General features: G+C 41.3%; 1 protein-coding gene across 1 annotated transcript; it reads right to left on the bottom strand.

Annotated features, from left to right (window-relative positions):
- Positions 1-487: 487 nt before the first annotated feature.
- On the bottom strand, positions 488-13,566 carry NDUFA8 (NADH:ubiquinone oxidoreductase subunit A8). Its single transcript, XM_079789798.1, has 4 exons — positions 13,414-13,566; positions 7,690-7,853; positions 4,417-4,582; positions 488-795 (listed from the first exon to the last, which is right to left on the bottom strand). Exons 1-4 carry the CDS (start codon positions 13,462-13,464, stop codon positions 658-660), a joined length of 519 nt encoding a protein of 172 aa, XP_079645924.1. The 5' UTR covers positions 13,465-13,566; the 3' UTR covers positions 488-657.
- Positions 13,567-13,736: the final 170 nt, after the last annotated feature.

Raw genomic sequence — 13,736 nt, forward strand, 5'->3', positions numbered from 1 at the left:
AGAGCTCAGCGTCCACCTCCCTGGTCTATCAGGAAAAACATCTGGGTTATAATGCTTGAGGATGGGATATCAAGGGGAAGTGGTGGAAGTTTGGTTCTTTAAGAAACCCTGAGCAAAACTGCCTAGGACTCAGCCAGGAGGCCCCTCCCGTGGCCTGAGTCACAGGCTCAAACATTTCTTTGCTTCTCCTATGCTGGATGCTCCCCTTATATGACCTTTAAGGAAATCTATTTCAGAGGTCAGATTGGAAAGAGAGTCAACTCCAAAATCTGTGAACACCTTCCCCCCCTTGCCCCAAGCAGCTGTCTCAGGTAACAAAGCCTTTCCATCATAGTCATTTCTCTACCACCAAATTGCCACATTCGCAAATGCCTACTTAAAGCAAAGAGAGAGGAACAGGCAGGACCACAAGAAGAAAACACAAGGGGAAGTCATCTTTAAAGGCCAAAAGGTTATATAAAACATAATAAAATACAACTGTTTCCTTTAAATTTTTTAATGGCCAGGAAATGGTATAGAATAACTGCCAAGTCACATAAATTAACTTTTTGTTAATGTTTGTGATCCCGGAAAGAACTCTATCAGTCGATGCTAACTGCATGTGAGTTTTCATCCATTGTCTGGGTGTGTGGCTGAGTGTGGGCCATGGACCCATCTTTACATGGTCCAGAAATAAAAGCGGCTGCCATGTTTGGCAGGCTTCAGATCTCCTTCTATCGGAGGGTTGGGCTCTGGTCTCGGTCTTGAGTGATAGGGATTCTCCGGTAAAGGTCGATCTGTTTTCACTTTGGTGACCTGCGAGGGGTGAAGAGGAAAAGACGCAAAGGTGAAAGTCAGGTGGAGTGGCTGTGACCCCAGATGCCTCCCATTGTTTCCTCTCTGCTTCTCTGCCCCAACTACTCCTCTTCTCTGAGCGCCAGCAAATCACATTTAGACTCATTTAACCCTTGAGTAAACATTTAAGACCACTCACTTTGTGTCACTCCACATGGCAGAAGTTTGGGACACAGAAGGGAACAAGATATACACTGTTATCAATGGGCTCAGTCTAGTGAGGGAGCCAGACAAGAAAATCAACGACTTCCTAACCGAATTACAGTAACCGAGACACAAACCGAGTGCTAGGATGGCAAGGACTCCACACATCTAACCCGTCCTGAGGGCTAGGGGCCTGGACTATTTCAGGAGGGGAGGGAGCAATGTTTAGCTTAATCTTGAAGGATGACCAGGAGCCAGCAGGAAGATTAGGAAGATTAGGAAGATTGCCAGTAAATAAACAGTCCATATGAAGGCAGAGAGGCGTGTCTGTACAATGGCCAAAGGGAAGGCTGCATGGAGAGTGGAGGGAAACGGAGCACCCACCTAACCACCACCCAGTGCTGTCAGAAACGATGCTGGGCACATTGTTCCACCTCATTCTCACACCCTGGGGTATTGTGCAGCGTTCACTGGGGCTACCTAGCTAATTCCCAAAGTCAGATCTGTGTCCAAAGCCTGTGCTTTTCCATAGCATGCTACACTGGTAGGCAGGGGCCAGATGATGAAGGGTAGGATATGCCAAGGTGTTTGAATTTTAACCTGACGGTAACCTGAAGCAGGGAAGTAACTCAATCACATCTGCAGACTGAAAGGTGTAGAAGCTAAAGTGGACAGAAGTGGAGAGCTGAGCTCACAGGCCAGGCGAGAGGGTGGAGCACTGAACTATAGAACAGGGAGAGAGATGGGAGGTGTTTACACCCACATTATCCCCTGAGATGGCCATAAAAATCTCTATTGAAAACCCAGCAGAAACTGTTCTCATTTTAAAGATGAGGAAATAGGCCCAGAGAAGACAGACACAACAAGGCCACAGTTACTGTCTGGTTATCTAATGGTCTGAACTCTTAAGTCACTCCACATAACATGACCAGATTAGTCTTCCTATATCAGGAACAGAGCTTTCATGTACACAATTAGTAATTATTACTATAACCACCCTACAAAGCATTATTATCTCTAGTTTACAGATGAGGACAGGGTGGCTGACTTGCCTAAGATAAAAGTACACGGTAAATGTCAGAGCTGGTGCCAGAACCCAAATCTTCTGACTACAAGTCCAGAGTAGTCTTTTGTTTTTAAAACAGTGTTCTCATCTCTGTGCTGTAATTAGAGATTGATACTGGTTCTTTACTGCTGGAGAGAGTCATTCCAAATGCCCCCAGCTGACATTTGAAGCTCCTTGAAGGAATTCAAGATATCTCTGAAACTGAGAAAAATCTTTCTCAAACTGAAAGCAATAAAAGAACCCTTTAAAAGACAAATGATTGTGGAAAGAACAATAACAACTTCCTCTTCTGCACCACACTCAAAAGAGAAAAGGTGCAGAAGCATGTGGTTAAATTAACTCCTAGGTAAATGACCTTGAGCAGCCTACTTAACCTTCAGTTTCTTATCTCTAAAATGGGGCTATGAGCTCACAGGGCTATTAGGATCATATACAAAAAGTGCCTGATGTATAAACAGCAGGTGCTCCATAAGTCCTTTTCAATATTACTATTACCAGGATAACAGGATCACGGGTGAAAGAGCAATTCTTCCTAGGAGAGTCAGAAACTTCAAAGGACATGACATGAGAGCTGACACTAGACAAGTGGGTAGGAATCACAAGGGGAACAGGTTCGATTCTGGTCAAAGGCATGTACCTAGGTTGCAGGCTCCTCCCTGGCCTGGGCCCTGGTCAGGGTGCGTGCAGGAGGCAAGCAACCAATGTGTTTCTCTCATATCGATATTTCTCTCTGTCTTTCCCTCTCTCTTCCAAACTCTCTCTCTCTGGAAAATCAATGGAAAAATATCCTCAGGTGAGGATTAAAAAGAAAAGTAAATGAAGCTAAAAGTCAGGTTTTGTCCAGCTGATAGGAGACTGGATACTGATTTCAGTATAACTAAAACTGATAATCCCCTTAAAGAAATAACTTTTGAAAAAAGGAAACAATACTTTTTTTTAGGGTTTTAAAAATGTTAACACAGAGACTCCTAAATAAATATGCTTTCTTAACAGCATGCTTTATTAATTCTCTCTTCATGAAAGACAGAAATGAGAAAAGGTAGTTTTCATTATTAAATATGTAAGTTCCACCTCTTTCCAATTTACAATTATCGACTATTAAAAATAATTTGTTCAGTGCAGCAAAAGAAGGTATCTGAAGTAAAATAATCAAGCCAGATACTAAAAACAAAAACAAACTGCTAAGCCATCCATCTTCTTATGACACTGAGCTTAAGACCACAGACAATATACACTCACAAAAGGAAACGGACAGTAACTACTGGTCTGTGTGCCCAACACGAGGCAGGAGATTCACACGAGCTCTCTAGCTTAATCCTCACAGAAAACTGGGGATTAACACAGGTGCCAGACCTGATATGATAATAAATTTTAAGCAATTTGCTTGGGATCCTATAGCAATTAAGAAGTGGAACCAAGATTCAAATCTACTATCTGTCTCCACTCAAAACCTGAGTTTTCCCTCCATGCCTCGGTATGTATGCTGTCCCAGAGGGAATGCAGGGTGATGAGACTCAAGAAGCAGGGATGGGTCAGATCAGAAAGGGCTTTTTATGCCAGGATATGGAGAGGACACTTTATCTGGCAGGCAACAGGGAGCCCCTAAAGTTTTTAAAAAGAAAGTGACATTTGATTTATTTTCCACACAGATCATGCCTATCATGAAAATGTAATTATTTCCTAAATTCTTCAATGTCAGAGGATGCACTGTCTTCTAAAATCCGAATTGATCTACCTCCCTTCCCAGAAATTCACATAGCCCAGGTTAGGAACTCCTGCCCAAGACGCGGGGACACTGAGAGGATTCAAAAATTCTTCCTGCTGATCTATAGGAATGATGACTGTATGAAGAAGGGAGAAAGAATGGAAGTGAAGAAAAAAGACATTCAGGTTTCCAGCTCTGATGTTTCAACAGGTGGTGGTATCACAACTGAGACAGGAAATACAGGAGAAAGGGTAGGAAACTTACTGTCTAAACTACAGGCATGTACTTTTTTTACCTTAGGTATGTTCCTGAAAAATCCGGCATAACCCTGATCCTATTTACCCAATGAATTCCACCATAACCTCAATGTTTTCAACCAACAATGTGTCTGTCCCCTAACACTTTGTTTATCCTCATCTACTCCCTTCTGTTCTTCAATTAGCTAATTACCCACAAACAAATCTGCACATGCTGGAAGATCTATTTAAAGGAGCATCTCTGTTAAACTCCCTTCGGGACTGTGTATAATCACTCCCTAATTAACCTGTTAGGTAAATTTGGATTTCTCACATCATACCTGTACTTGCAGAGAACCTTTTTCTGACCACGTCCTGCCTTAACCTCCCCTTAGTGAAAAAGTGAGCTGCCAGCAGGACACCCTTTATACCTTGGACAGCTCTCCCAGGTCAGGTCGCACCCAGCCCAGCTTGTCCAGCACACACTCGTCAAACTTTGCCTGCTGTTTGCGACAGCGACGGAATAGCTGCAGGCCGCTATAATCAATGCAGGTCCAGTATTCTGTAAAAGGTTCTGCACAGTGACGCTTTATCTGCCTGGAAAAGAAGGGTAGGTTAGGGGGGCTCTTCACAAAACAATGAAAAACAGAAATGTGGGGGAAATAAGAACAGACCAGACCTCCTCACTTGGAGCCTATTTATTCTTTAGATCCAGTTCTAAAGATTATCAACTTAGCAAGTTTAGAAGAGACAGAGGCATAAGCAGAGATGGGCATGCTGACAGAAGTCAGAGGGGACAGATAATGGCAAAGGGGACAGATTATAAAAAGCAAATACACAAACTACCAAGCAGAAGATCCTGGGAGCATACAGGTTAGAGGCAAAATGCCCTACACTCCTCAAAAGCTCAAGGTCCTCATTCTATTAATGCACGAAACAAAAATCAGAGATTACTGTTGTCAGTAATAAAATTAAATTATATTTGGTGCTCTCTACGAAGAAGCAAAGTAGCATATTAATTATTTTTCAGAATCCCCTTTCTCTTACCATTCAGCTTTCCTAGTAATCAAATAAATGCAAACTAAAGCAAAAATAAAATACCATTATTTTATGTAAAAGCCGTATTTGAGGCCATGGAAGAAATGCAGAACATCGCCTGTCCCAAAAGAATAGTTTTGAACCACTTGCTTGTCATATTCCAAGACTCTAGCTACACTCAACATAGAAATCTTATTTATCATGGCTCAGAAAGAGCCTCAGAGATGGTCTACAGAAACAGAAAAATCTGCTTTGTATTTCTGCTTGGTTCCATTGCTATCAGTTTCTTACGTACCCTTTCCAGCTATTCTGAGTACAACAAGTATAACCTTGGGGGTGATGGGGTGTGCAACAGGAAGGAAGAAGGACTATGAAAGCTCTAGGGAACTCTTCTGATTTACCTCTAGCCTCACCTGGCTGGATTTCCATGGTGCACAAAAGTGATACGCAAGTGATACTGCGAATCACTCTGTCAGTGAGCTACTGTTTCCAATGGGAGTTTTGTAGAAGAAGGTCTGCAAACCACTACTCTGGGCCCTGGCACCCTGGCACCCATACCCAATAGTCATCTACCAATACCTTCAACAAGCAACTTCAGCAGTGAGAACTTCCTCTCCTGGAGGCAATTAGACACCTCAGGAACTCGTGAAATCCAAATATTTCCCACTTCAAAAAGAAAAACAAAAAAACACACAAATCTTTCCCACTTCAATGTACTACCTCTGGGCCAAAAGAGAAATGCTTTGCTAACGTTCTCTCAGAAAATAAAAAATCTGGCCCTAACTGGTTTTGCTCAGTGGATAGAGCATCAGCCTGCAGGCTCTAGGTCCCAGGTTTGATTCTGGTCAAGGGCATGTACCTTGGTTGCAGGCACATCCCCAGTAGGGGGTGTGCAGGAGGCAGCTGATCGATATTTCTCTTTCATCGATGTTTCTAACTCTCTATCCCTCTCCCTTCCTCTCTGTAAAAATTCAATAAAATATATATTTTTTTAAAATAAAGAAAATAAAAAGCCTAGAACCATTTGAGATCTTGCTTCCCGGCAATGTCGTCAGTTTTGGCTCAAATAAACTCTTAATAAAAAAAAAAAAAAGGAAAGAAAAATTGAAAAAATAAGCAATGTTAGCAATCAAATCAATGCAAATTCAAGCAAGAATACCATTTTGTACCTACCAAATATTTAAACAACATGTAATGCTGGTGAGGTATACCTAGATACAGTGCTGAGGATGTAAAAATGTTTAAAGCCTTTTATAAAATAATCTCACTGCTGGGAAATTTATGTCAAGGAACTAATTTAAAAATGAAAAAGACCTACTCACAAAGGTAAACACTGCACATTTGTCCAAAACAATCAAAGCTGGAACAACAATGATGTTTAATAACAGGAATTGGTCAAGTACATTATGGTTGGTTTATCCACCAATAGAATATTATATAGTCAGTAAAAATGATGACCATGAAGGGAATATAACAACTTGAAAGAACGTTCCCAACAGTTTCAAGTGAAAAATCAATTTTAAAATGTAGACACACTATTTAAACCACAAAAATATCTCTGCATGTGGACAAAGACAGCAGAAACAAAAAAGAAAACCAGCTATTATGTGACAAAATTTGATTTTTTTTCCTTTAACGTCATTTTAGCAGACATCTGTGGGTTTTGCCTAGCCAGCAGTCATTCCCCATTCTTCTGTAACATCCTTCTAATTTTCCTTTGGGAAACAGCCCCTTCCTATCTCTCAGCAATGTGGTTTAGATGAAGCTAAGTCTACTCCCACTTCAGGCCAGACAAACCATAGCATTTTATCTCCTGCAACACAACTAATTCAAAGATAAGCATATGAAGTCAACCAGCCAGGCCAATCATATTACTGGTCTGCTCATATTACTGGAAAATTGGCACTCTGTGTCTACATCTGCTAAGCAAGTGGCATAGCAGCTTGGAGTAGCTGGTGCCCATTTTTGCTATAGCAAGGAAAGAGTCTCTTTGAAAATGAGTTTGGCAGAGAAAAGCAGAACTAAGAGATCAGGGGAGGAGAGGAAAAAACATCACGTTGTTGTGAAATTATTTAAGGCCTTGAATCCAGCCCTGCCCAATGCCAGTCCTATTTCTGGATTTAACAGTTGCATGAGTCAAATCCCTTGGCGTTAAATTCCAGTCCCTTTTAGTAGAGATCTGATTAATATGGCTGTTAAAACATTTTTTTCTACAACTACAATTTGGATTTTTTACTTATAGTATCAAGCACAGTGGCCTACCCAAAACTTGACTCTGAACACACTTTTCTTTCCTCCCTAACTGTGTGTTCTGTAGTAATGGCAATGGTAACAAACTAGGGATACCTGCTAGTGAGCACTGAGCTGAGTTGTTCTTACGTGCCTTTTCAAATTTTTCCTAACAATTCTGTATAAGATAGGTATTATTCTATAATTTCAAAATTGAGATTCATGAAGATTAAAAACTTCCCAAATAATAAAAACAAATAACAAAAATAACTATCAGTTATTGTGTGCTTACTTTGGTCTCTCTGATTTCAAAGACTTACTCTGCCTACTAACATTAGTCACAAAAATGATCCTTCCCTTTAATTAGCTGATGTTCACCGAGATACATATACCTGGATGGTTCAATCAAATAGGCACTGATGTGCAAAGATGTTTACCTGAAGAACTCCAGAGCACACTTGTTGACAAGCTTGCCTTCCTCTAAACACCGCCGCGGGTCTTTCTCTTCCCAGCGGCACAGCATGAACTCCTTGTTGGGTTTGTCGCACTGAGCGCCATAGTGATGGGCCGCAGCTTTAAGCACAGCTGAACTGACTTTCACCTGGGGAAGGAGCAATGGGAGAAAGATCACAGATCTGTGACTAGGACATGCTTCCTCAACTTCACCTCAGGCTTCAAAACAGAGGGGACACAAAGACAGCTGTTATGACTTTGACAAAAGAAAGTAAAGACAAGGGGACTGCCCTAGTGACCCTTGATGATCTACATTGCTTTGGAGATCACAAAGCTCTTTCACATCCATGGCTTTACACACCTTCATGACCATCTCTTTAGGTTGATGTTCCTATCCCCATTTAGACATGGAAATGGCAGCCCTAACAGAATCCTTAGTCTGTGTGACAAAGAAGGGAGCTCTGAAGAAAGATGGAGGCTTCTGGGGAGTAATGGGAGAAATCAACCCTGGGGAGCTTTCATGAGTCTCCTCTCCAGGATCAGAAGTGATAGAATAACAGAATATACAAGACTATTAGCTAACACCTATCTAATACAGGTACTAGACTAGTAGACTATATCTAATAGTAGAAAGATATCTAAAATTCCCATAAGATTACAGAATCACAGAAGATGAGAGACTAGAAAGCATCAGTACAATCGTGTCATCCAGCAAGTTATTACTAATAATAAAGTACTAAAAAATGTGAATCCCTACAACTATGTCAGTCTCACTTGATTCCAGAACACTTTTTTGAGGCACCAGGGCAGCTACAGCAGCTCACAGGAACTGCGTACCACCTGGCCTATCTACCAGCTGCTGTAGCCATGGCCCTGCTGGCCTTTTCTGTACCTGTTCTTGGGCCAGTACCACAATGTTTTAATTACTGTAACTTATTAGAACACTTTGTTGTCTGGGAGGACCACCCTTCCCATTATTCTTCCTTCTCAAAATTGTCTTGGCTATTCTTCCAGATGAACACTGCCCTCCACACACACAAAAAATTTTGCAATAGAACTGCATTATATTTAGTTATATATTAAATTAAAAGAGCATTTTTACATTATTGGGTCTCTGTTCAAATTTTGCACCTTAGAGTCTTTCTCTAATCATCCTATGTGAGCTTGCATCAGAGGTCACCCTGTGTGTGACTGCTAGAATGTAAGGTCCAAGAGGATATGGATTTTTCAACACAGATCCAAAAAGATGTCAAACTATAGTGAAATTGTAACATTTACTTTGGTTCACCAAGCACCCAAAATAGTGTCTAGCAGAAGTAACTGTTGAATATTCACTTCCGTGCCAAGTACTGGGGATACGATAGTTACAAATAAGGTAAGAATACATGAATTATGCCTTCTCATCCAGAATGCAGTATGTCACTACGTTTATTCAGGTTATTCTTGTGTCCTTTGATTAAAATTAGTTTCCTTCATATACGAACCCTGCACATTTCTTGTTTATTCCTCAGTACTTTAACTGAGGAATAAACAAGGATATTTTTTCTATTAGATTTTCAAATTGGTTACTGCTTATTTGTACATTGCCTCTTCTCTCTAGCTATACCTTACTGAACTCTTGTCAATTCTGATGCAAAACTCAAGAGAATTAATGAAAAAAATTTCTATTTACAAATAGAAACGGCTTCCTCTCTTTTCTGATATTTACCCTTTCTTTCTTTCTTGTTCTCTTTCCCATCTTATTGCTCAGACCCAAACCTCCAGGATAGCACAGATGAACAGCGATGGTGGCAGCATCCATGCCTTTTTCTTAACTTCAAAGTTTGGAATGACATTTGCTGCTGGTGTCTGGGATATTGTTGTTTAGATTTTCCTCATTAAGAACGCTTCTTTCTAATCCTAATTGGTTTAGTTGTACTGTTGTTTTCTCCACCAGGAAAGACTGAAATGTTCAGGTTTCCTTTTCATTAATCTATAAATGTAAGGTAGAGCATTAATAGATTTTCTAAAACTGACCCATTGTATCTAGAACAAAATCTAGAATGTCACAGTGTATTATGTTTTATGATACCACTGAGTTTTATGTGAAAATTTTATAATTATTATTTCTATAATAAAAATTATATAATTTTATTTTATGAATTTCACCCAGCTTAGCTTAAATTATTACTAAGCTAAAAAGCAAAGAAAGATGAAGAGAGTAATTCATCTATATTCTACAGGAAGAGGAAAATAATGCTATGACCATGTCTATTAATATTACAATTGTTACAATTATCAAAGCAATTACTTATGATACAGTATAAGTGAAATTTGCCATGGCAATGCTAGTAAATTTAAAAATCTGTAAAATTTTGTATTAATAAGTGTTTATTTAGGTTAATTAAGTGGTACACACTTATTTTGCTATATTACCTATAAAGAACTGGAAAAATAAAAATCAAGACGCAAACTTTTTTTAAAACTTAATATATTTTAAAAATTAAGTTAGCTATATTTATTTCTTTGTCAAATAAAATATCTTTAAATGGCTGATTTAATAACTCAAATGCCTTCTTAGCTATCATGCCCCAAAAGACAACAGAATTCTTTGCTTTACTTTCCTATAAAAGTCGAGGTCCTACCAAAATCTAGATACACCCATGTTGCTGAGCATGTAACATCTGCTATCACAGGGAAATAAAGAGGGAGAACCACACATTGACTCTATCCTGAGGAAAAACAGATGTGCTCAAGCTGACATAGCAGGTCAGTGGCAACCACAGAACTGGAATCCAGAGAATGACCTCCAACCAGGCCTCTTCCCATGGCATCACTATCACTGAGGTGGCACAGAACTTCAGAATGTCATCATCTCCTTCACCTGCTTCTTCACTGAGACTGACGAATTCTAATAGAAACAACCTCCTTTCACAGCTGCTCACCGTGAATACCCTCTCAAATTCATTCAGCTCCCTTTGTCTCAAAGAACACAGAACTTCAACCTCCTTCCTCATTTATCCTCACAAGATCCTCACTGCACAGGTTTATATTCGTCTGCAGGTGTGGAAAAGAGGCAGAAAAAGTCTTACAATCTACAACCAATCTTCTAGTCCTGTTCTCTCTTCCTTAAACCATGTCAGCACCTCTTTTTATAGTACTTAATTTATGCTATGACTTATATTTTACTTAATTTTTGTAAAATGAAGGATAATAGTGCCTATTTGATAGAACGGTTATGATTAATATATTGAGAACAGTGCCTAGCACATAGACAGCACATCGTATTAGCTTGTATTTTTCACTGAAAATTGTCAATGTGTACAAGGATCTTCCGGCCCAAACTTCTGACTACCTTGTCCATAGGGTGTACTGTAACTCCAAAGTCAGTGAGTTCCAAAATGTGTTTAACTTGCCTCTCAACCTCAGCCTCCTTCTGGCTCCCTCAGTCCCAATGTCAAGTTGCAAATCTGACATTGATTCCTCAACCTTTCCTGCTTCTGATACCTAAGTTTTGGCTAAGACTGATAAATTCTAGACAAATTTGTTCTTTCCTCTCTGTAAGCACAGTCACCAATTATGTTGGGGTCAACACAACTAGCCACCAAGACTAGTCTCCCTCTTTTTCTTGTCTTCTCTTCAATCCACTCTTGACAGAGCTGTTGGAGTGATTTTCCTAAAAGACAATTCTTAGTTTACTCTGCTATTGAAACAAATGAACAACAAAACCCTGGAAGGATTAGGATTTAACAGAAGCAGAAAGCCTGAACTTCCTATGGGGTACTCAAAGCCTTCTGGATCCAAATCACCTTTCAAGCCCTCTACCCATGACACTTCAAAAGAGAACTTCTTGCTGGTCTCTCAGAACCCTGAATTCCCTGGTCCCAGGACCCATTTTCTGTCTCCTGCCTTCTCCCATCTCCTTACCTTTGCTCAGATCCTACCCTCGCTTAGAAAGCTCTTCACTCCATCTCTGCTTATAATTCTTATATGCCCAAGAAGTGTTTTCTCTGTTCCCTTTATAGCCTCAGGAAATTAATTATACAGCTGGAATCACTTCACCTTACAAATAAAATAACGGTGTCTGCAAATGCTAAAAGTGACTAATCAAGGTAACTGAGCAGTTAGGCCTAGAATTTAGCTACAACTGCAAATCATACTCTCTTTGCTTAAACCATGTCTGCCCCTCTTCCATAGCATTTAATTATCCTGTCTTGTATTTTAGTTATTTATGTGATTACCTGTTTCTCAATTTAACTGTGTGAAGCCTAAAGGCAAATTTATTCCAGATATAGAATACTTGCAGAAAGTGAAACCTCAGTTGTTTGTTGTACCAAATTAAAGTTCCAATGAAAAACACAAGTTGTAAGCCAGCTTCACCATGGGGCAAGAAACAAAAGATGGACTGTTGGCAGCACTCAACCCCCCCGCCACCCCCCACCTTTTAGCAAATTTCACTTGATGATGACGTCCCTGAACACAACTAAAAATTTCTTCATCTGAGAAAAATAATGGTTGCCATTGTCACAGCCATATAAGATTAAGTGGAGTAATGCAGGTAAACCACTTAATACAGTACCTGGGATATAATTTCTGGCACATTAATTTTAGTCTTGCTGTTCTCTCCTTCAATGTGGCCTGATCTTTTCTTCTACCGGATCCTGCCAGTCCTCTGCCTTAAAACCTCCCACCTCTCCCCATCGCCTCACTTATAGTCTGGCCTTGTGGAAGTTGCTTCCCAGTCCCGCCTCAGCCCAGGTATCTCTTCCAGCTCAGCGACTGCTTCCCACCAACACTAGAGACACGTCAAATAGCACTTGTCTTCCTAAATAGAAAAGGGTCTGCCCAAAATATTCATTTAAAAGCATGGCTTTTAAAATCAGAGCTGAGTTCCTATTCCTGCTCGTCCGCTTACTAGCCATGTGACCTTGGGCAAATCCCTTCCTCTCTCATGGCCTGTTCCTAACTTACAACATGGCCAGACCAATTATATCCTTCCTCGGTGTTGCTGGAAGGATGCACGGAAATCCCACCTGGCATCTGCAAAAGGCTTGCTCAGGTTTGCTATAATTAGTATTATACTTCTCATAGCGCTAACTACACTGTACTGTAATGGGCTCCTCGTACGTCTCTCTCCTTATTAGATTATAAACTCTATGAGGGCAGGGACATTACCTGTTATTTCCCAGTGTATGTTCATACGGTAATTATTCAAATAGTACCTCTTGAATAACTGAGTGCTTTAAATGTCCTAATGCCGAGCACCTTCCCAGGGCTGTTAGCAACTTCACTCTGCAATACCATCATCTCCTTTTTCTGCGGGTTTCTACCTCCATTCTAATGCACTCTGCACCGATGATGCCTCTCTCTTTCCCTTGACGGTGAGCAGCCGGGGTTGCATACTTACTTCGCAGGGAGGTTTGAGTATTAAGTGACATAAAGTAAGTAAAGTGCCCCTGGCTGGTGCTTAATAAAAAGTACCCACTGTAACTCACAGTAAGGAAGCAGGTCGCTGTGGGGGAGGGGGGAGAGTTCTCGAGCCACAGCGGGCTGGAGTGGCGACTCCCGGAGCTGAGGAAGGGGCGTTCGGGGGGTTGACCGGTTTGTGTTGGGGGTTTGGGGGTAAGGGGTCCTGGGCCCAGGGTCCGCTGAATTAAAGCAGGGCTGGGCCCAGGACCGGGAAACTTCAGCCATATGCCCCGCTTGCCTGCCTCCCGGACAAGTCTCACCTCCTCCACTTTCAGATCCTCCAGAGTAGGAAGCTCCACTATCCCCGGCATGATGTCGGTAACCCCGACCCGGACGAGGCAGCCGCAGCCGCGTCGCCCCCGTCTCCTTGAACTCCCCTTTCGACCGCCAAGGGCCACCTAGCGCCTGCGCATGCGCAGCTGGCGGCACGCAGGCGCACTGCTCTGCGCTTCTGCGAGCCAGGGAGCGTGCGCAATGCAGGAAGTTGAGCGAGCGCGTTGGCTCCGCCCACCTCTCCTGGTTGTCATAGTGAGGCGGTATACACTGAGACTCCGGGCTCCCAAGGCCTGGAAACTGTAAGCAG

This window comes from Cnephaeus nilssonii (assembly GCF_951640355.1).
Source record: "Cnephaeus nilssonii genome assembly, chromosome: 14".
NCBI lineage: Eukaryota > Metazoa > Chordata > Mammalia > Chiroptera > Vespertilionidae > Cnephaeus > Cnephaeus nilssonii.